The sequence below is a fragment of the Sminthopsis crassicaudata genome, chromosome 3 (genome assembly GCF_048593235.1).
Source record: "Sminthopsis crassicaudata isolate SCR6 chromosome 3, ASM4859323v1, whole genome shotgun sequence".
Classification (NCBI taxonomy): domain Eukaryota; kingdom Metazoa; phylum Chordata; class Mammalia; order Dasyuromorphia; family Dasyuridae; genus Sminthopsis; species Sminthopsis crassicaudata.
The window spans coordinates 525,476,257-525,500,751 of record NC_133619.1 but is presented as its reverse complement, the minus strand read 5'-3'; the positions used below and the strand labels follow the sequence as shown (position 1 = coordinate 525,500,751).

The window sequence follows — 24,495 nt, the reverse complement described above, 5'->3', positions numbered from 1 at the left end:
TCTTTTCTATACAGCCCAAAGCATGGACAGAACTTGTCATGAAATTCTCTTTCTACTCTCTCGCCCTCTATGACTATTCCTATCTAGCTATCAGTGTCACAGAATTGTCAAACTTGACTGTAGGATGGGAGAACCTTACCTGGCAGGCCTGGTGGAATAAATCAGGCAAAGACAGATCTCACCTGAACCTGGTCACTTTTCTCTCCAGGTTTTGCTGGCAGATAGAGCAGTCTACCTTGGAAAGGTTCCCTCCAGGGAGAGATAGGCCTCCCAGATCTGCCCTCTTTCTGAGCAACATCAAAAGGGCAGTTCCAGGAGTCTCAGAAGTTCTAGAGACATATTTGATGACAGGACAAAGCACTGAGGCATCACCCCCACCGCACCCCCAATAAAGAAAAGAGCAGAAGGTCTCCTTGTTTGAACTTGGGAAAAAAAAAAAGTTCTCTGTCCTAAGGTATACCAGCCACTCCCAACTAAGAACTGAGGCAGGAACTTCAGAGGAAGAAAAAAGCCACCTCCTTCCCTAACTGGGCCAAGGAAAATCAGAGCTCCTACTTTAGACCCAAAGGTTGAGGCTAGGAGGATGGAGCCACTTGGAGAGACTTATAGGATCTTTAATCCAAAGCCCTGTTTGGGAGAGAGGGCTTACAAAGAATTTTGGGGCAGGGAATCTGGGGAGAGGGGATAAAACCCTTATTGCCATAAGGAAAATGTACCTTAGACAGTGAAGAAAGCTGTTTCCCCAGTATGACACTTAAGGATCTGTGGCAATGGGCTTGGGGCCAGGGAAGGATTGCTTGGGTTTTTGTTTCCCATTTGTAAATGGAGAGAGGTGAGGAAAGGAATTCTTTGGCTGAGTAACACAATACCACTGGGTACAACCCACCAGGTTTGGCCATGGGAAGAGCAAACAAGCCTCCAGTCTCACATCAATAGTTCCTGGGCATTGGTTCCTAGCTGCCACTCTTTAGAGTGAAGCTATCAATGATTGAGGTGATTGGGGCTGTGGGGAGAGGGAGGTGGCAAACTCTACAGGGAAAAGAAGAGAGAACAGACTCTTGAAACATAATCCAGAGATCAGGGACTCCAAAACAAAATGTCACTGAATATTCAAGTGAGACACCCCCCCATCCCCAGTACCTCCTAGCATTAGCCAACAAATTTTCCCCACCCCTTGCTATCTCTATCCTAAATTTCCTCATTGAATCAAGGTGGAGTCTACAAGTACAGAGGTGGCTCCTTCAGAGCACTCCTTATTTTGTCATAGAAACTAAGTAAGGGGCTTCCCAAGCTACGTCTGTACAGGCACAGGACACACCTATGAAAGCCAATGCCCAGTATATGTAAATATAGGTGGTGCCCCTTGCTTCACAAGCTAAATGGGGTTTCAGTTATGATCGTATCCTATGCCCCCCTCCCAGGTAACCATCAATATTATTTATTATTAATAATAGGGATAAGGACTGGACTTGTAATTAAGGAACTCAGGTGAGGAAGCTCTTTCTGCCAAAGACAGATCAGCAGCACCTTGGCAATTTAGAATCTCAGAAATGCCAGGGGCAATGAGAAGTAAAGAAACTTGTCAAATGTGATTCAGCCAGTAGGTGCTAGAGGCAAGCCTTGAAACCAGGCTCTGAAACCATTTCCTATGGTTTCATACTAGCCAAATTACTATTATTAATAACATTAATAACTGATTCTTTGAACAACTGTTTTTCAAACCTGAGCTCAGAAAAAGTCTCTCACCTGGAAGGGCTGATGGGATGAGGGACAAACCTCTAGTGGCCCAGGTAACTTCCTGATGGCCAGCCCAGGACGCTGGTAAAAGGAGTGGCTCCAGGGGCAGGTGCTCCCTTTCCCGCCCTCTGCACACAAGTGGGCCTGGCCAGGCTGGGATCTCCCCAGCAGGGTATTTGTTTTGCTGAGAGTTTTCCGTTGGCTCGCGTGTGGGTGTTTGTTGTATTTCTCCTGCAGATGGCAGACAGCATGCTTCCCCATGGGTGGTGTGTAAAGCCGATCCTGCAGGAGAGAACAAAAGCCAAGCAGGTGAACAGCCCCGTCTGGCGGCCTCTTTTATCCAGCCCAACTTGAAGACAATATCTTTGCAAAGTTCTCTTTCAATTCCTCCATCATCTGTGGCTCTTCCTCTCCATCCATCCTTCCATCCACTAGATACACACATCTTCAAAACCAAATTCATCACTCTGAAAGTCCAAAGGGGGCATATGCCTAAAGACTGTAACGTTTCTGGCTTTTATACATCAAAGCCTAGAAGGTGAATCATCCTGGAATCGCCAAACAAAAAATAAAGGCTAGTGAATGGAGACAGATAATTCTTATCCTCTATACGCTCAGAACTCCTCTCAAAGTTGGATTTCAGTATTGTACCTTTACTGGTCCCAGGAGCCTTACTAATTTTCCCCACATTTGTGATATTCAAAAGCAAAAGAAACCTGAAGAAGTTCAAACAGGAGAAGGAATGTGAGTAGGTAGTTTTCTTTCTAATAAAATTTGTTCTTCCCTTATTTATAATCTAATTTCTGATACATATCAATGGGCACATGATACATTTTTGTGGGTTTTTTTCCTTGCAGAAATCAGTTTGGAAATTCATATAGATTCAGTGGATGTTGTCTGAGTTCAATCCAGAGGAATAACTAGACAAGTTCATCGTTTGAAATTGATTGGGAGTTGAGGATTTCATTCACCCTCTTAACTCCATTCTCATTCTCAAAATCCAGAAGTTCAGATTGGGAGATGTTATTGCCATATCCAGTGCTAAGGGGCACTATGCCATAGCTGATGCGAGAGGAGAGCTCCAGTGATCTCTTGTAAAGTCATTAGCAAACCAATAAAATGAACTCCAAAATGAGTCTCATTTTGAAGGAATTACAGATACCCTGGCAAAAGGAAGAGAAAGAACTGGGCACTAAGATGTGTGTCTATGAAAGAGGAAATCTCTGAGGCAATACTATACAGCCCATCTGCATCTAGAAGGGTGTCTCCTATTCTGCCTCTGACCCTTAGCTTAAACTATGGTTTGTGACTCCATACAAGTTACAGGGTCTTGTAACTTAATGTGGGGGTTGTGAAATTATGATTTATTATCAGTAAATGTTTGATTTGAATACTGATCTTATATGCCTATATACTCAGTATACTGTAAAAATTTATTAGGTGAAAAGGGATTGCAAGTGGAAAAAGTTAAAAAAGCCTTCTTTGAGCAACCTTTTTTAATCACAAGGTCACTGCCATAGCAGATCCTAACAGAGTAGGAACTTATTAAATGTTTTTGATTACTAACTAGGAGAGAAAAGGACAGGTAACTAGATACTGTGGACACATACCCAAAAGATCCAAGAGGAAGGATACCTTGACTGTGTCTGCCCTCCAACTTTATACCAACTTCCATATTTAGCATTTTCTAACACCTGTGACTAGGACAAGTCACAATGGAAATATGCTAAAGAATGCCAAGATCTCCACAACATATGTTGAACTCACACAGATGTAGACCACTAACTAGTGGTTTCACTAGCTATGATGTACTGACCATATAGACATGGGATCATAAGATTTCAAGCTGGAAAGAAAATATCATAGACATCATCTATGTCCAACACTCTCATTTTACAAATGCAAAATCTGAGGCCCAGAGAGAATTAAGTGACTAGTGACACAGGCAACATGTAAGGAAGAACCCGGATTCAAATACAACTCCAAATTCCATGCTCTTCCTGTATTCCTCTCCAATCCGAATCACCACTGTTAGCATCCATATCAGCTCACTAAAGGCTTCAATAGGAAGTATTCTGTAAATAACACAAACATATTTTTAGCACTTTATTGGCTAGGGTCCTTGTTCCAGTGAGGAGGGGTTTTCTTTCCCTGAGAGACTGCAGTCTAGAGATGGCTACTGACTCTTTCTGTCTTAATTACTGCTTTCCCAATCCCAAAATTGTTGGGAGGCTCAGAGACCAGGCCCTCAGAAAGGGCCTCCTGTTGATTTGCATATAATCACACACAATGCCAGGCACAATAAAGCCACTGAAGGTTGTGGAGCCTTCTCAGCTGAGTTTACATTTTAATCTGCTTAATACAAAAGTTTTTGCTTTGTTTTTGACAAGTCCTTGGGCTCCTGCTAATGATGCTAAACAAATAATCATCCTTTATTCCCGATCTGAAAAGCTTTGCTGGACTCCTGTGTATTGTGTCCTGCACAGGCCCCTAGTTGTTGTGGTTTACTGGGCCAGGCCTGCACCTGCAGTTTGTTTGGGTGAGATCATTCCACTCTCCAGCAAGGTGCCTTAAAGAAGGGCTGAGTTCAGTAGAAGAGAGAGCTGTAAAGAAAAACCTGACCAAGCTATTCCAGGTGATGAAAGTGTCTTGGGTACAGGAGCTCAGAAGGTCTAAAGACTGGTTCTACTCTGTTTGCATCCTATATTCTGAAATAAGACCAATCCAGGGCAAAATCTTTTTCAGACAAAGTCTTTTATTTGGCCATGTTTTGATGATGATTATTTTTTTTAACATTGAAGGATCTGGGTTGGAATTTTGACTTTGCCACTTACAAGTCATTTAATCTTCCAGTTTCCTTATCTATGTGTGTTTTTGGGGGGTGGAGAGTGGGGAGGAACTAAACCTTTGATATGACTACCTCAGATCTAAATCTATGATCATCTTTTATATGCAGCTAATGTGGGTTAAATGAGTTAGTGAGACCCAGAGTATCATAGTACTCTGGAGCTCAAGGTGCAAATAATTGTTAGGAAACCAAGTCTGAGCCTGCATTCTACAAAGGGAAAGAGAGACAGAAGGAGTTCAAAGGAGAAAGATTTCAAAAGGAGTTAGAGAAAGTACATGTGCTAGACTGGTTATACAAAAAAGAAACAAAGATAGTCCCTGCCTTCAAAATGTTTACATTCTAACTAATGGGAAAATCACATACACCAGAGTAGGAGAGGGAGCACTTTAGTCTAGAAAGTTACCATACCTGTAACGGTAAGTAGAGTTGTAGAATAGATTGACTACTGATTTCTACTCTAATATATTCTCCTTTCTCTAGTCTAATTAGGCCATATACTTTTTCTAGAATGCATTCAGTGGGAAGTGGGAAGCAATTTCTAAAGAAGAAAGAGCTGGGTTTGAATTCCATTTCTAGTACTTACTAGCTGTATGATCCTAGACCAATCAGCACTAGGTTGTCATAAAGCTCATATATAACATGTATAAAGTGCTTTATTAGCTATTATTATTATTATATTATCAGAGAATGCTAGAACGCTATACTCTCTTTTCCATAGAACTATCCTGATATGGTAACAAAACAAGTTCTCCAGATATCCAGAAACTCTGAATATTTCCCCCACTCAATCCAGCAAACCCCCACCTCTCAAATGCTCCCTACTCCAGTCCACTTTACTCTCCAACAAGAGCTCAAGTCCTTAGCCTAGACCTACTCCTCACCCTCTCAGTCCATTCCCTTTCTCCTTCTCTCCACCCCCAACCAGTCCCCCTCACCATCTGTAGACCTTTCTGTGGGTCAATATTTGATCATTTCTGTTATGCCTCACCTGAGTCAGTCCTTGCTCTTGGCCCCATGAAATAATGAGATAAAGAAACCTGGGTAGAGACCACCACAGAAGCAAAGATGCTGCCATAGAAAGTGTAAATTTACTACCTCCAAACAAAGACCCCAGAGTCCCACTCCAATGATGAATTTGTTCTAATAACTGAATCAAAGTGCTAGGATCAGAAATGAGGCATATAGTCTAGAGAGGAGGCTCCTGGGGCAAAGTATGGTACCATAGTCTTAGTTTTCTGGACCTTTCCATGCAGAAAGAGATATTAGATGTAATTCCAAATGCTAGGGTCTAATGCTTCTTGGGCTCAGAAGGTAGAGAACCTGATCTTACAGATAAAACACCACCATTACCCATCTATACACACAAGATACCATTCCCTTCTCACTTTCATTGTGCAGATTCCCCAGTCTGTACTGCAAGGACATAAGGATAACTGTGACCTGGCTCAATTCAATGCTCTCTGGCCACTCTATAACCTGGCCTAGCTCCTTCCTCCCTTGGCTGCTGAAATGACCTTTACTCGCCCTAGGCTGCCTGCCAGTCCTGGAGCTGCTCTTGTCAGGTTTTTGCTCATAGATGGAAGATAAAGAGACCTAGGTAGAGGTCATTGCAGATGAAAAGATGTTGCTATGAGATATGGTCTTTTAGCACCCAAAATGTAAGGTCAAGTGTTAACTCTGAACAAAATGGTTCCAGGCAACAAGTCTCTGCAGTAGAAGAAAAAGGAGAGTTCTGTCTCCATATCTCTTTCAAGTTATTTAGCAGTAAAAGAGTGAATCATTTGGATAGGAGGAAATTGTTATAGGGAAGCAGAAAACAACAGAATATTCCTAAAGACCTCAAAACTTGTTTTGATCCCTATGTGTCCTCATGAGGCTGCTTCAGGCTGGGTGTCTGGAATAAGGTCTATGTGTTCGAACAGGCATGCGCAAACATATCTGCCTCAAACTGGTTGTGCTTTTCTTGGCCCCAAAAGGGGATTTCTGACTGTGCAACAAGCCACTACCATGCTTAATCTTCTGCTATCTTAGATTGATTGTACAATATTCAGTGACCAGAAATATGTGCATTCCTAGGGTCCTAGAGAGCTAAAAGCAAAGATGGGAGAAAGATGATCATTCCTATTCAACTCCAGGATAGAGGAAAAGTCTAAATTGAGGGAAAAGGGAAAGAAAAAAATGGTATGATGAGAAAAGCACTGGCCTGGGAATCTGGAGATCAGAGTTCTAGTCCTATCTGGACTCAGGCAAATTCCTTCCTCTTTTTCCTCCTCATATAAAATTTTCCTCCACATACAAAACATGAAGGTTGAACTAAATGACTGCTAAGGTCCCTTCCAGGTTTAACATCCTAGGATTTTGTAGCAGAATTGAACATCAGCAGTAATCATTATTTAGAAAATGGAAGAGAAGACGCAAATAAGGATGATCACAGAATGGCCTATAGAGGAAAGAAATGGAGCCACACAAGAATACCCTCTCCAGCCAAGGATTTAAAGTCCAGCCCAGGCTCAGTCATATAAACACAGATTCTAGCTGTCCTGTGCATATATCCACCATAAATGTTGCTGAGGAAAAACTTGGGAAAGAGAACCCATCTCTATGCCCACATCTTTAGAAGTCAGAGGAACAACTAGTGCTCTCTGTCTCAAAATTAGGAGGGCACCTTCAAGTGTTTCTCCTCATTTTTTAAGACTCAAAGACTGGACAGTTTTTCATGATTCAATCAACAACTTTCTTTAACACAGGCCCCTTCTTCCCTATCACATCAAAGGGACCATCCAGAAGTCTTTTACCACATAGGTCGTTTAGCAACACCAGAAAACATGTAACCCTTTCTATATAGTCATAGCTCAAATGGGAAAGATACATCTGACGAATAAAATAATAACAAAACCACAAGTATGGTATCAAAAAACAGAACTTGAAAATAGAAAGGTAACGAAATAACCAAAAAAACAAAGTCAAAAAATATAAGAACTGAGAAGAAATCACTCGAATTGACCAAAAATCAATCTGTGAGTAGTTTCAGAGGAGTGCTAAATCCAAAGGCCGGAGTATATAGGTCAAGGAAGAAGTAAAGAATAAAGAAATTGAAGCAATGCATCTAATAGGCTACTGATTCATGTTAAGTGTCTAAAGTTTACACATTTAGACTGGCATAAGCAATAGTAACAGCCTCAAAATAGTCATGTTTCCTTTGACTTCTGGTAGTTGTCCAACAAACAATTGCCATGTTTCATCCTTTGGGTAAGAATGCAGTTTCCAGTGGCCAGAGATATGTGTGTCCCCTAGGTTCTTGAGGAGTTAAGGGTAAGAGTGAAAGGCCCCATGCCATAAACATTTTAATCAGTAATTTATAAATGGCAGTTATCAAGTTTTTGATTGACAAAGTTAGGAATGATAAATAAAACATTATTATCTGATGGAATCAAGATCCAAAAATATCTCCAAAGACTAAAAGAGAGATCTAAATCTAATCAGATGAAATGTAATTAGGTCAGGGTAGCATAGAAGTTGAAGTACTTGATTTAGAGGTAAAGACCTGTGTTTAAATACTATCGCTAAAATTTAGTAGTCATGTAACATGGGCAAGTCACATAGTCTAAGTCTCAGGCAACTCTTTGAAGGACTTAGACTCCATCATAATTACAATTTATGTCAATCCTCTACCACTAAAATCATAGATGCTTAACATATTTAAGTTATTGAAAGGAGTATTTATACAGTCCTTCATGGATTGCAAAGTAATTACATGAACACAGGATGGAGACACTATGGCTAGACACTTCTTATAGAAGGACTAGGGTTTGGGATTGTTTTTGGTGAACTCAGAGCATGACATGGCAGCCAAAAGAGTTAATGTGAGATTGATCTATATTAACAGAAATAAAGTATCAAAAACTAGAGAGGTAATAGTCCCACAGTATTTTGTCATGGTCTAGAATGATGTAATCACTTCTATTTAACCCTTTTTAGTAAGGACATTGACAAGCTGAATCATTATGAGAGAAAAGTATCCAGGAAGGTGAAGAGGTTATAACCTCACAAGGAATGAGTGAAAAAAAAGTGGGTATTTTGCTAAGAAAAGAATAGTGATGTGGAATATACTTATACTTAAGTATTTTAAAAGTCACCATGTGAGAGAGAGATTAGATTTGTTCTGGTTGACCTCAAAGGGCAAAACTTGGATAAAAGAGGCAAAGAGATATATTTTGGATTTTGAGCCCAGAAAAAAGTTTTCCCAAAGTGAAATAGAGTGCATTAAAAGTAATGTTTCCATCAATAAAAGTTCTGACAAAGGCTAGATGATGCCTTTTTTTGGAGGTTGAAGAGGAGATTTCTGCTCAGGTTTGACCTAGACAAACTCTAAGATCATTTTCAATTCTACAAGTTTATGAATTTCTGAATATTTGGGAATTTACTGACTAACAAACAGATAAAGCAAAATTTGCTACATGGAAAGAGCACCCTCAGAACTAAGGAGACTCTCTGTAATGTCACACCAAAGGGAAATCAGGTATTTTACTTATTAGTCAATGAATTAATCTATATTTTGCATTTTTTCCCAATTTAGTAGGAGGCAATTGCCATCTATCTCTAGAAATTCTGCCTAGTAGTCTGACACCATAAGGATTTTTCCAGTTTGATAAAGTCATCTGACCATGCTGAGAAACATGAGACATCAAAGGCTTCTAGATTCTACTAGATTCTTTTTGCCAGCTTAATACAGCCAGGATTAGGGGAAAACCCATAAAAATGTAGATTCCTATTGTCCAACCCGGCCATGAAGTCTGACTAAAGAGGATGGGGGGTTAAGGTGAGAAATGAATTGAAGATGGTTGAGACAAGGAACACATTGGAAAGTCACTGTCATTAGGTAACATGTTGGAATAGGTAGAAATTCTCTCTAAAGATGGCATTCCAGAGAAAACCAGTGAACACATGAACCCCCAACCTAAATTGAAAGGTATATCCTTATTAAGCTAAGAGTCGACTCCAGGATTGTGGTATGTAATTAAATGAACTATGTTTTGGATGGCTCTGACACTTAGCAGTTGTCTTCCTCTCTGAGTTTCAGTTTATCTGTATAAAGGGACAGTTATAAACATTATTATTTATAATCACTCCTCCAGAAAGTTATTTTGAGTTTAGCATTTTGTGAACTGAAAATTACCATATAAATGTGAGCCATAAGAACCTAATATGGTCTTAGACAGGAGTAGAAAGCAAAACAAACCAAAAAATTTTAAGCATTTATTATGTGGCTGGTACTATACTAAGCAACAGGGTTAACACAAATAAAAAGGAAGGAAGGAAGGAAGGAAGGAAGGAAGGAAGGAAGGAAGGAAGGAAGGAAGGAAGGAAGGAAGGAAGGAAGGAAGGAAGGAAGGAAGGAAGGAAGGAAGGAAGGAAGGAAGGAAGGAAGGAAGGAAGGAAGGAAGGAAGGAAGGAAGGAAGGAAGGAAGGAAGGAAGGAAGGAAGGAAGGAAGGAAGGAAGGAAGGAAGAGAGGGAGGGAGGGAGGGAGGGAGGAAGGGAGGGAGGGACAGGGAGAAAGGAGGGAGTTTTGTGTTCACCACTGAGGACACAATGCAACAAGAAGAATGAAAGAATAAGCATCAAGTTATTTGATTATGTTAATAGTTACCTCCTACAGAGCTGGCTTTACTGGTAGCCCAGGTTGAGTTTTAAACTATAAACTATATAAACTATAAAGAGGAGGGATTTGAAGCCATTGACTAGACTATGGGAATGGGAGCTCTAGAAGTTTGTAAATACTGTCTTTAAAACATGTCAGAACACAAGAGACACACAATTTCATGAACTAGAGAGAGATTAGTGAGATAAACTCAGATCCAGGCTACGAGGAAGAAGAGTTAATATTAACGCTTTTTTCTCCCCCATATGTGAAAGTGCATGAGAGAGAAAGAGAGAGAGAGAGAGAGAGAGAGAGAGAGAGAGAGAGAGAGAGAGAGAGAGAGAGAGAGAGAGAGAGAGAGACTAGTACCTCATGCCTTTTTTTTCTAGAACCTCACTGTTAAGGTCTGCAATCAGCTGCCTGGCTCCCTCACCTTCTTTGTGAGCTTACAATGCCATCCAGTGGTCATCTTATGGAAGGCCTGTTCATATGAGAACCTGAGCAAAGGAGGACCTAGGAGATTTACTAAAGAGTTGGCCCATACTGAACTCACCCTCATCATACCTAGCATGTGGGGAGAGGAAGAGCGAAAGGAGGTGGATATCTTTAGAGGGACATAAGTGCATGGAGATAGAGACTCTCAGAGAAGCACTCTCAGTGGAGGGAATGAATAGGCACATGTCTCTACAGGAGGATGCAAACTCAGCTATTCCTGTAGTTCTGTTTCCTGATATTGTCATTTATTCCCCTTCCTGAACTTCTCCTCAGTGAACTCTACTTCATTTTGATTCCATAGGGCACTGATTCCCACCCCCATCCCACTCCCCGGCAATCGTAAATGTCAAACAACCTTCCTGAAACACAATTTCCCATCAGCAGTTTTTTTTCCATGCTGATTTCTCCAACTAGACATTTTTCCGCCAGCCCCTCAAATACCCAAAATTGAAATCACCTCCCCCAAAACATAAATGCTAACAACAACGACAATCCTTTCCCTCCCCTAGTTTCTCTATTTCTCTTCATGACACTCCCATCTTCCCAGATACTCAGTTATAATCACACACCCATTAAATAATAAAATGTATTTATTAAGTGGCTCCTTCATGTAGAGAACTAAGTGAAACACAAAGTTTAGACAAGGTTCTTTTAAGGACCTTCACTCTAGGAAAGAAATGAAGAAAAAAAGTCAGAAAACTAAAACACATAGTATTATTTTCAAAATATTTGTTTTGAATTAGGAAAGAATAACTTTCATAGTATCAGAACCAACAAAATAGGCATTGTATTGTTTTAAGTAGTACCTTTGTGTTATATATACATATCATATATGTGTGTGTGTGTGTGTGTGTATATATATATATATATATATATATATATATATATATATATATATATATATATATATATATATATGTTGCTCCTAAATGCATTAGAATATTATAAAACACAATATGGCTTGAATAGGAAGTCAGGTAAAACTTCTTGAATGTGGTTGGGCCTTAAATGACAAGAATTCAACAGATGAAAAAGGCAAAGGCAGATATGATAGGCAAAGAGAATAACCTAAGCTACAGGTCTAAGGAGAAAGCTTTTAAATTAGTCTAGAGCACAGAGTTCATGGGGAAGAACAGTTTCAGAAAAAGTTGAAAGGATGGGAGAGGAAGGATGGAACTACCATCCTGGAGGAATTCTGAATACTAGCAGAGGAGTTTAAACTTTATTCAATGGAATTTTTAGGCAGAGAAATCATAGTAATTGCATTAACATACAATAAAGACATCTCTTGATTCTTCTCCTGTTTGTCCAATCACTTCCTATAATTCTCCCTTGTTAGATTATCTTCTAAAATACACCCAATTTGTGAGTGAACCTCCAAGTTTCCCACCTAGGACCTCTTCTCTACAAATATTCTTTGTTGGTTACCTTGTCAGTTCACATGGATTCAATTATTATTTCTATGCTGATGATTTTTACATCTGTATTTATAATCTTTATCTTTTTCCTGAACTCTAGTCTGGAATCACCAACTTTCTAGTACAAATTTCAAACTGAATGTCTCATAGACATTTCAAACTCAACTATAACCAAAACTGAATTCCAAACCCACACCATTTCTGAATTTCCTTTTTTGTTGAAAAAATATCACCATGGACTTCTGGCCAAGATGGCGGCATGGAGGCAGACAGCTGCTTGAGCACCGTGTTTTCTCTCGGGACTTACTTCATGACAAGCCTCGAAATTAATGCTTGATTGGAAAAGAAACCCACAAATAATCACCAACAGAAAACATCCTTAAAATTCACCAGAAAAGGTCTGGTTTTGCTCAAGGGAGGGGACAAACAGACTGGGCACAGACTGAGGACAGGAGCAAGAATGAGACAGTCAGCTCACACAGCTTGGACCAGAGCATGGAGGGGTGCAATCTCTTCCATTTGTGCAAAAAGACTTTTACCCAAGTGTGGATGTTTCATCTTGGCAACAAGCCAGGAGCAGTGGAGAGGGTGTAAACACGGGAGGTGAAGAATAAAACTCTGGAAAGCTAGCGTCTTTCAGGATCTGGCCACACACACCCCTCCCCACCTGGAGTGACTCAGCACATTCTTAGAGCCTCACAGCGAAGGCACCATTGCTGTCCTGCTAGTGCCTCACTGCTGTCTCCCTCAGTCTGTAGAGGAAGCCCAGTAACACTGTCCAGCCCCATCCCCCCCAGAAACAGACAAATTGTTTCTCTTGTCAATTTGTTTTCTTTGATTCCTGCTCTGAAAAAATGAACAAAAAATTCAAAAGGGCTCTAACCATTGACAGCTTCTGTATGGAGAGAGAGCAGACTTCAAATACTGAGGAGACTAAAAGCAGATTGTCTCCAGAGGAATCCCCTAAGGGGGATATGAGCTGCTCCTCAATACAAAAGAATCTCATAGAGGAAATCAAAAAGGCTCTCACAAGAGAGCTAGGAGAGAAATGGGAAAAGGAAAGGGAAGCTTGGCAAGAGAGCCTGGAGAAGTCATTCCATGCATTTAAAGACAGAGTGGATAAAGATAAAATTAGTGAATTAGAAAAGGTAAACAACTCCAAGGAAAACAGGATTAGTGAGCTGGAAAAAGAAAACAGCTCTCTAAAAAATAAAATGGATGAAATGGAAAAAAAAATTCAATAGAAGAAAAAAAAACTCACTTAAAAACTCAATTGGACAATTACAAAAAGATATAAAAAAAGTGAGTAAAGAAAATACATCATTGAAAATTAGACTCAAACAAGTAGAAATGAATGACTCAAGGAGAAACCAAGAAGTAGTCAAGCAAAACCAGAAAAATGAAACAATTGAAAAGAATGTCAAGTCCCTTATTGGAAAGACAACAGACCTGGAAAACAGATCTAGGAGAGACAATTTGAGAATAATCGGACTCCCTGAAAAATGTGAAGAAAAAAAGAGCTTGGACACTATTTTCCAGGAAATTATCAAAGAGAACTGCCCAGACGTTTTGGAAATAGAGGGTAAAATAGACATTGAAAAAATTCATCGATCACCTACTGAACGGGACCCTAAAATCAAAACGCCAAGAAATATACTGGCCAAGTTCAAGAACCATCAGACAAAGGAAAAAATATTGGAAGCTGCTAGAAAAAAACAATTCAGATATGGAGGAGCCACAATAAGAATAACCCAGGATCTAGCAGTGTCCACATTAAAAGAACGAAGGGCCTGGAACATGATATGCTGAAAGGCTAAAGCACTTGGTATGTAGCCAAGAATAACTTACCCAGCAAAAATGAGCATCGTTTTCCAGGGAAGAAGATGGACATTTAACAAAATAAATGAATTCCATTTATTCTTGATGAAAAAAACAGACCTACACAAAATATTTAATCTTCAAATACAGAACTCAAGAGATTTCTAAAAAGGTAAAAAGAAATATTGAGAACTATATTTCTGCCATAAAGATATGTAAAGAACACATGTATAATTTGTCCTAGAAACTAGAGGTGGAAAGGAAATTATATCATAAAAAAGTGTAAAGTGGTGGTACTACATCTCATAAAGAGGCAAAGGTAACCTATTACATCTGAGAGAAAGAAAGGAGGGAGATGAACATAGTGTGTATCAATAGACATATTCGATTTATGGTGAAACTTCCTCCACTTCATTGAAAAGTGAGAGGCAAGGAGTAAGCTAAGGGGAAGGGAATACAGAAATTGTGAGAAAAAGGGGTAAAATAGGAAGAGGAACTTTAAGGTGGGGGAGGGATACTAAAAAGGGAGGGCTGTGAAAAGCAAATGGTGTTCACAAGTTTAATACTGGGTAGGGGGGTAAGAGGAAAGGAAAGGAGAAAAGCATAAGCAGGGGTTAACAAGATGGCAAGAAATATAGAATTAGTCATTCTAACCATAAATGTGAATGGGGTAAACTCCCTCATAAAGAGGAAGCAATTAGCAGACTGGATTAAAAGCCAGAATCCTACTATATTTTGTTTACAGGAAACACACCTGAAACAGGGTGATACATTCAAAATAAAAGTAAAAGGGTGGAGCACAATCTACTATGCTTCAGATGAAGCCAAAAAAGCAGGGGTAGCCATCCTCATCTCAAATCAAGCAAAAACAAAAATTGATCTAATTAAAAGAGATAAGGAACGGCATTATATCCTGCTAAAGGGTAGCATAGATAACAAAGCAGTATCAATATTAAACATATACCCACCAAGTGGTGCAGCATCTAAATTCTTAAAAGAGAAATTAAAAGAGCTGCAAAAAGAAATAGACAGCAAAACTATAATAGTGGGAGATCTTAACCTTGCACTCTCAGAATTAGATAAATCAAACCACAAAATAAATAAGAAAGAAGTTAAAGAGGTAAATAGAATACTAGAAAAGTTTGATAAGGTAGATCTTTGACAAAAACTAAATGGAGACAGAAAGGAGTACACTTTCTTCTCATCAGTTCATGGAACCTATACAAAAATTGATCATAGGACATAAAAGCCTCAAAATCAAATGCAGTAAGGCAGAAATAGTAAATATATCCTTTTAAGACCACAATGCAATTAAAATTACTTTTAATAAAAAGCCAGGGGAAAATAGACCAAAAAATAATTGGAAACTAAATAATCTTATACTAAAGAATGATTGGGTAAAACAGCAAATCAAACATAATTAATAACTTCCCCCAAGAAAATGACAATAAGGAGGCATCATCCCAAAATGTGTGTGATACAGCCAAAGCAGTAATAAGGGGAAATTTTATATCTCTAGAGGTCCACTTGCATAAAATAGAGAAAGAGAAGGTCAATGAATTGGGCTTACAACTAAAAATGCTAGAAAAGGAACAAATTAAAAACCCCCAGACAAACACGAAATTTGAAATTCTGAAAATAAAAGGTGAGATTAATAAAATTGAAAGTAAAAAAAAACTATTGAATTAATTAATAAAACTCTTGTTGGTTCTATGAAAAAACCAACAAAATAGATGAACCCTTAGTAAATCTGATTAAAAAAAGGAAAGAGGAAAAGCAAATTATTAGTCTTGAAAATGAAAAGGGAGAACTCACCACTAATGAAGAGGAAATTAGAACAATAGTTAGGAGTTACTTTGCTCAACTTTATGCAGATAAATTTGATAACTAAATGAAATGGAAGAATACCTTCAAAAATATAGCTTGCCCAGATTAACAGAGGAAGAAGTAAATAGTCAAAATAGACCCATTTCAGAAAAAGAAATAGAACAAGCTATTAACCAACTCCCTAAGAAAAAATCCCCAGGAACAGATGGATTTACATGTGAATTCTACCAAACATTTAAAGAACAACTACCTCCAATGCTATATAAACTATTTGAAAAAATAGGGATTGAAGTAGTCCTACCAAATTCTTTTTATGACACAGACATGGTACTGATACCTAAACCAAAAACAGAGAAAGAAAATTATAGACCAATCTCCTTAATGAACATCAATGCTATAATCTTAAATAAAATATTAGCAAAAAGACTTCAGAAAATCATCCCCAGGATAATACACTATGACCAAGTGGGATTTATACCAGGAATGCAGGGCTGGTTCAATATTAGAAAAACTATTAGCATAATCAACTATATCAATAACTAAATTAACAAAAACCATATGATCATCTTTATAGATGCAGAAAAAGCATTTGATAAAATCCAATATCCATTCCTACTAAAAACACTTGAGCGTATAGGAATAAATGGACTATTCCTTAAAATAATAAGGAGCATATATTTAAAACCATCAGTAAACATCATATGTAATGGCAATAAACTGGAACCTTTCCCTATAAGATCAGGAGTGAAACAAGGTTTCCCACTATCAACATTACTATTCAATATTGTACTAGAAACGCTAGCCTCGGCAATAAGAGCCGAGAAAGAGATTCAAGGAATTAGAGTAGGTAATGAGAAAATCAAACTATCACTCTTTGCAGATGACATGATGGTATACTTAGAGAACCCCAAAGACTCTGCTAAAAAGCTATTAGAAATAATTCAAAACTTTAGCAAAGTTGCAGGATACAAAATAAATCCACATAAATCCTCAGCATTTTTATACATTACCAACACAATTCAACAGCAAGAGATACAAAGAGAAATTCCATCAAAATAACGGTCGATAGTATAAAATATTTGGGAATATATCTACCAAAGGAGAGTCAGGAATTATATGAGAAAAATTACAAAACACTTGCCACAAAAATAAAGTCAGATTTAAATAATTGAAAAGACATTCAGTGCTCTTGGATAGGCCGAGCGAATATAATTAAGATGACAATACTCCCTAAGCTAATCTATTTATTTAGTGCTATACCAATCAGACTTCCAAGAAACTATTTTAATAACCTAGAAAAAATAACAACAGAATTCATATGGAACAACAAAAGGTCAAGAATTTCAAGGGAAGTGATGAAAAAAAATTAAGTGAAGGTGGTCTAGCTGTACCTGATCTAGAACTATATTATAAAGCAACAGTCACCAAAACCATTTGGTATTGGCTAAGAAATAGACTAGTTGATTAGTGGCATAGGTTAGGTTCACAGGGCAAGATAGTGAATAAAAATAGCAATCTAGTGTTTGATAAACCCAAAGATCCCAAATCTTGGGATAAGAATTCATTATTTGACAAAAACTGCTGGGAAAACTGGAAATTAGTATGGCAGAAACCAGGCATGGACCCACATTTAACACCACATACTAAGATTAGATCAAAATGGGTCCAAGATTTAGGCATAAAGAACGAAATCATAAATAAATTGGAGGAACAGGGGATGGTTTATCTCTCAGACTTGTGGAGGAGGAAGGAGTTTGTGTCCAAGGGAGAACTAGAGACCATTATTGATCACAAAATAGAACACTTTGATTACACCAAATTAAAAAATTTCTACACAAACAAAACTAATGCAAACAAGATTAGAAGGGAAGTAACAAATTGGGAAAACATTTTTACAGTTAAAGGTTCTGATAAAGGCCTCATCTCCAAAATATACAGAGAATTGACTTTAATTTATAAGAAATCAAGCCATTCTCCAATTGATAAATGGTCAAAGGATATGAACAGACAATTTTCAGATGATGAAATTAAAACTATTTCCAGTCATATGAAAGTGTGTTCCAAATCACTATTGATCAGAGAAATGCAAATTAAGACAACTGTGCGATATCATTACACACCTGTCAGATTGGCTAAGATGACAGGAACAAATAACGATGAATGTTGGAGGGGCTGTGGGAAAACTGGGACACTGATGCATTGTTGGTGGAGTTGTGAAAGAATCCAACCATTCTGGAGAGCAATCTGGAATTATGCCCCAAAAGTTATCCAACTGTGAATACCTTTTGACTCAACACTGCTACTATTGGGTTTATATCCCAAGGAAATACTAAAGAAGGAAAAAGGACCTGTATGTGCCAAAATGTTTGTGGCAGCCCTTTTTGTAGTGGCTAGAAACTGGAAAATGAATGGATGTCCATCAATTGGAGAATGGTTGGGTAAATTATGGTATATGAAGGTTATGGAATATTATTGCTCTGTAAGAAATGACCAACAGGAGGAATACAGAGAGGCCTGGAGAGACTTACATCAACTGATGCTGAGTGAAATGAGCAGAACCAGAAGATCACTATACACTTCAACAACAATACTGTATGAGGACGTATTCTGATGGAAGTGGAAATCTTCAACATACAGAAGAGCTAATCCAATTCCAATTGATCAATGATGGACAGAATCAGCTACACCCAGAAAAGGAACACTGGGAAATGAGTGTAAACTGTGAGCATTTTTGTTTGTTTGTTTTTCTTCCCAGATTATTTTTACCTTCCGAATACAATTCTTCTTTTGCAACAACAACAACAAAATTCGGTTCTGCACATATTTATATTGTACCTAGGATACACTATAAGATATTTAATAGGTATGGGAATGCCTGCCATCTAGGGGAGGGGGTGGAGGGTAAGAGGGGAAAAATTCGGAACAGAAGGGAGTACAAGGGATAATGTTGTAAAAAAAAAAATACCTATGCATATGGTCTGTCCAAAAAAATGTTATAATTATAAAATTTAAAAAAAGAAATATACTGCTATTTAAAATAGGAAAAAAAAGAAAGAAAAAATATCCAGTCATGCAGGTTTGAAAATTCAGTGTCTTCTTCAACTTTTTATTCTTAGTATTCAGTAGACAAATTTCTTTTCCACAACTCTTGTATTCATTACCTTGTCTCCATGTATACAGCTACTACCTTAGTTCAAACTTCTATCCCCCTCAGCTGTACTATTATGGTATCCTCCTAATATGTCTCCTTACTTTAAGCGTCATCCATCTCCAAGTCATGCTTCACATAATTGCCAGGGTGATTTACTTAATGCACAAAGCCACATCACCCCCTTACTCAAAACTCCAGTGGCTCCCTACTACCTCTAAGATAAAATCAAATATCCTCTATTTGGTACTCAAAGCCCTTCACAATGTGATGCCAGAAACTTGTCTTTTCACCTGCACTGCACATCCCTTTCTCTATACACACACTGTGATTCAGCCAATCTGACCTTTTTGTTGTTGCTCATACATAAATAGCATGCCATTTCCCACCTCCACACCTTATATGTCTACTTCTTTCACTGGAATATATACCCTCTTAATTTTCATTTCTTAGAAATTATAATTTATTTTAAGACTCAGTTTAAAATTACCTTCTAAATGAGGCGTTCCCTAATCTTTTCAGCTGCTAGTGTTTTCTCAAATTTACTTTCTATCTGCTTTGCATATATTTATATATACTTATATATCTGTTATGTCCCTTAACTGAACTATAATCTCCACAAGGGTGGAAACTGTTTTCACTTTTTTTTCTTTGTATCCTAAATGAAAATGCCTGGCACAATGCCCAGAACTTTATTTATATCCTAAATGGAAATGCCTAACAGAATGCCTGATACTTAATGGATGTTTGTTAAAACTGATGAATTGATCAACTAATTAAAAAGATCTGGGGCATGGGCTTGCCTTGGATACCTGATTATGTAACTACAGATCGGTCACAATCTCTTGGAGATTCAATTTTTTTCATCTGCATGTTATATGTAGGGGATGTTGTAATACATCTAACTGTATTCAGTATCAAAGACCAATTTAACATACCATCAATCCAGCTTCTCCTTTCCACACCTATCACACAATCTCTACCTATATCACAAATTACTCAACAACAGAGGTATTCTCTGAAATAATCACTAATCAATCTCTGGCTCTCAAAGAGTTGGTTAATTTTTCCCCTCAGTGTTGACCTTTACAGGTATTAACATGTTTCTTTCATTTGTCTCTGTTTTTGTATGGATCAGCTGGTAAAGTAACAATTAGACAATTTTCTCCTAACCTTCTTGAGACAACTAAGTAATGCAGTGGATGGCATGTTTGACCTGTAGTCAAGAAGATCTGAGTTACACTTTCTAACTATGTAATCCTGGGCTAGTCTTCCTCAAATTTCCTCTTGTATAAAATGGAGTAGAATTGCCCTGAGGGTCAAATGAGAAAGTACTTGCCAGGTACACAATAAACACTAAAAATGCTCTAGTAAAACCTCTCCTCTTCATACTTATCTTTGCTTTTTCCTAATTACTCAAGTTTTCATGAATTGTTAGAATAAGCACTTAATTGAAATAATATATAATAAAAACTGAAGGATCAAGGATAGTCATTCTCAGCTCTTAACTGTCTGTTCACAAACCAAGCACTTTATTTTCCCAAACCAGGACACTTCATTCAAGTCCATTGCTTCAAGAATGGACAAAACTGGGAGGAAAACAGTAAAGAGTCTAAGAGCCCAAATGATTCTCAACAAAGAAAACAGAGCATCTATACTACAAAAGTATAAGAGTCACTTCACCTTATCACAAGAAACTAAGTCATTGCTATGTGTACTCTATAACAATCCTCTACTGTAGTCTTCCTCTTTTCTTAGTCCCTGATCCCCACTTCTAGATCACTGCCTGTTCATTATAAATACCTGAATCTGATTCATGCTCAAAAGAATGCTAAACCTAGCTATTAAAATCTTAGCAAATGTAAATGACTGGACAGACCAGCCAAGCTGCTACTATTCTAATTCCAATTTTCCTTTCTCCCTCTCTTTACTTTCAAAAAATCCTCACATTCCATTCTGGCAGTTCACCTTTCTATGGTCACAGAGTAACCAAGTAAAATTGATATCAGTTGATGTTAGGGACACTAGTAGGGTTATTTTTTGTAAAATGGAGGTGTTATCACCTCCATTGTAAAATAGGGGTGGTAACACTTGCATTGTCTTTCTTAGTGAATCGCTATGTAAAAAAAAAAAAAAAGTTTTCAAAACTTAAAGTGCTATAAAAATATGTTATTATTAGAACCAAATCTATGCATAAAGAAAATTATCTTGCAATGATGTAGGGCTGGATTTGAAAGAGGAAAGAATGAAGGCAAGACTTACCAAGGGAGCTTCTAGAATTTTTCAGGGGGTAGCAATAAGGCTCTTAATAAGGTAGCAGCAGGAAGAAAAGAAGAGATGGAATAGATTTGAAAATTCTTGATAAAGAAAAGTAATAGGTAGCTGATTAGATATGAAAATGAACAGAAAAGATAAGAGATACAGCTTATTTAGATTTTAGAAAAAACCTTCATACAGTTTCTATGTAAAATATGGAGACATATAAGTTAGATGATATACAATTGGGTGCAACTGTGTTTTGAATCTTCAAAACAAAATAAGTAGCCATTGTATTAATTTGAGAGGAAGTGTTCTAGGGATCTATATTATATTTAAGGTTTTAAATCAATGCCTTAAATAAAGGAATAGATGGCATGCTAATTAAATATGAATGGCACAAAGTTGACATGGATGACTAACATACTAGATGAGGATAAGACCCATGATATTTTTGTCATGGTAGGATACCAGGTGGGATAAAATTAAATAAAGATAAATATTTTTAAAGCCTTAACATTTTAGTTCAAAAAAAATCAACTTCATTTTTTTTAAATGGATAAAAGGATAGAAAATAGTTTGTCTGAAAAAGTCAGGGCTCTAAGGGAACTGCAAGCTTAATATGAGTCACTGGTATGTTATGGCAGCCAAAAAAAGCTAATTAAATCTTAGGCTACATGAAGAGACCAGAGGGGTGATAATTTTACTACTGACCTAGTCAGATCATATCTAGAACATTATATTCAGTTATGTTAGGAGTATCTCAATGGGGGCAACCAGAATGAAGAAGGTTCTCAATATATACTCATATAAGAAAATATATGTTTCCCTAAAAGAGGAAAACTAAGGGAAAACTAATTTTTGTCTTTGTATCTCCAGGACTTATAATATAGTGGGTACTTAATAAATATTCCTTGATTGATCCATTGAACTAGGAATGTTTAGCATAAAATTAGAAAATTTGATGGGGATAGTATAGTCTTCAAGTAGTTGAATGATTATCATATGGAAGAAAGATTAGAATTGTTCTACTTTTAGCCCACAGGGTAAAACTAAAAATAGTGGAAGAAGTTAAGGGTGACTCTTAACTAACAGGTATCAACAAGAGGCTTAGTGACAAGGCTTCTCCTTCAATGATCCCCATTCTCTTTCAAATCTTCAGTTTTTCTTTATCTACTTTTTTGCCTACAAATATGCCTAGATCTGGTTGCCATCCTTTTCGCTACTAAATGGGGGAGTAAAGCAGGAACTCCCCTAAACTCTCCTAAATTCATTTCCAAAAACTACAAAATAATGCCTCAAAATGAATTGTGGAGCAGCAGAACCAGCAAAATGATATGTTGAAACAATTTCCCAACCCAAGACAACTGAGGTTAGCAGGAAAAGTCTGTATCATTTAGGTAAAAGGGAGGCACTGTCCAGTGCAAGCAACATCCAAGCAATCCAGCAGCAGGCCAGGCCCTAGAAAGCCAGCAGCAAGGTCCCTAACTCTAGCACAGGCCCCAGTACCTGTACCCTGGCACAGCAGGCCCTTGGCATAGCAAAATATCTTTAAGACCTTGCAACTCTGGTGCAAGAAGCTTGGAACAGTGCCTTCTCCATCCCAGAAGCAGAAACCAACTTTAACATAAAATTTAAAAATCACAAAATAGATTGGAAAAAAATGAACATAAACAAACAAAAACACCTCTGTAGTTACTCTACAGTGGTCCTCAAACTTTTTAAATAGGGGCCAGTTCACTGTCCCCCAGACTGTTGGAGCGCCTCACACACTGTCTCTGCCACCTCAGCTCAGTGCCGGAAGTGTGCGTTGCTAACCAAGTTTAGGTTGAAAGTCACTTCAGGTCTGATTTTGCCATAGGCAGGCCTGGCGCACAAACGTCCTCAAAGCGGTCTGCATCTGGCCTGCGGGACGTAGTTTGAGGACCCCTGCTACACAGAGAAGACCAAAATATAAACTCACAAGAGGACAACAATGTCATAAGGGCTACATGCAAAGAAAAATATGAATTGGTCCCAGGCTTCAAAAAAAAACTCCTGAAAGAGCTTAGAAAAGATTTTTTTTTTAAATAAGAAAGGTAGAAGAAAAATTAGGAAATGAAATGAGAATGATGCAAGAGAATCATGAAAAAAGAGTCAAGAGCTTGGTAAAGGCAGCACAAAAAAATAGAACAAATTCAATGAAGAAAATAACTCCTTAAAAAGTAGACTTGGCCAAATGGAAAAGGAAGTACAAAGGCTAATTGAGGAAAATAATTCCTTAAAAAATAGAATTGGACAAGTGGAAATTAATGTGTCCATGAAATGTCAAGAAATATCCTTTATTTCCCTCCAAATATAATCAATTATCAATTTCTGTCAATACTAACTCAACAACATTTCTCACTCCCATCCCTTATTTTTTTCTGCTCACAAACTCACTCTCCTAGTATAAACTCCCATCACATATCAAATGGACTATTAAAATAGTTTACTAATTGGTTCCCCTGCTTGTACTCTCTGCCTTCCCCAATTTTCCACACATCCTAGCATAATCCAATGCCACACTGACATTTCTAAAGCTTAAATATAACTATGTTGAGCCCCAGTCAGGAAGTATTAGTGGCTCCCTATTATTTCTATAATAAAATATATACCTTCCTGTAGGAGATAAGCCCATATTTATGATCTAGTTCCAAATCTCTTTCAAGACTGATTTCACTCAAGCCATTCTCCAATTGATAAATGGTCAAAGGATATGAACAGACAATTTTCAGATGATGAAATTGAAACTATTTCTACCCATATGAAATGGTGTCCCATTATTGACCAGAGAAATGCAAATTAAGACAACTCTGAGATACTACTACACACCTCTCAGATTGGCTAAGATGACAGGAAAAGATAGTGACAAATGTTGGAGGAGATATGGGGAAACTAGGACACTGATGCATTGTTGGTGGAATTGTGAACGGATCCAGCCATTCTGGAGAGCAATCTGGAATTATGCCCAAAAAGTTATCAAAGTGGGCATACCCTTTGACCCAGCAGTGTTTCTTCTGGCCTTATATCCCAAAGAGATCTTAAAGAAGGGAAAGAGACCTGTATGTGCAAGAATGTTTGTGGCAGCCCTTTATGTAGTGGCTAGAAACTGGAAATTGAATGGATGCCCATTAATTGGAGAATGGCTGGGTAAATTATGGTATATGAATGTTATGGAATATTACTGTTCTGTAAGAAATGACCAGCAGGATGAACACAGAGAGGCTTGGAGAGACTTACATGAGCTGATGCTGAGTGAAACGAGCAGAACCAGGAGATCATTATACA

General features: G+C 37.8%; 1 protein-coding gene across 6 annotated transcripts in view; it reads right to left on the bottom strand.

The window, feature by feature from the left end:
- BTG4 (BTG anti-proliferation factor 4) overlaps positions 1–24,495 on the bottom strand; it is a 130,988-nt gene that overhangs the window by 44,368 nt on the left and 62,125 nt on the right. For all 6 annotated transcript variants that reach the window (XM_074304305.1, XM_074304306.1, XM_074304303.1 and 3 more), the window contains exon 5: positions 1,747–2,019. In XM_074304305.1, the coding sequence (XP_074160406.1) occupies positions 1,747–2,019 (273 nt within the window). The remainder of the gene's footprint in view (positions 1–1,746; positions 2,020–24,495) is intronic.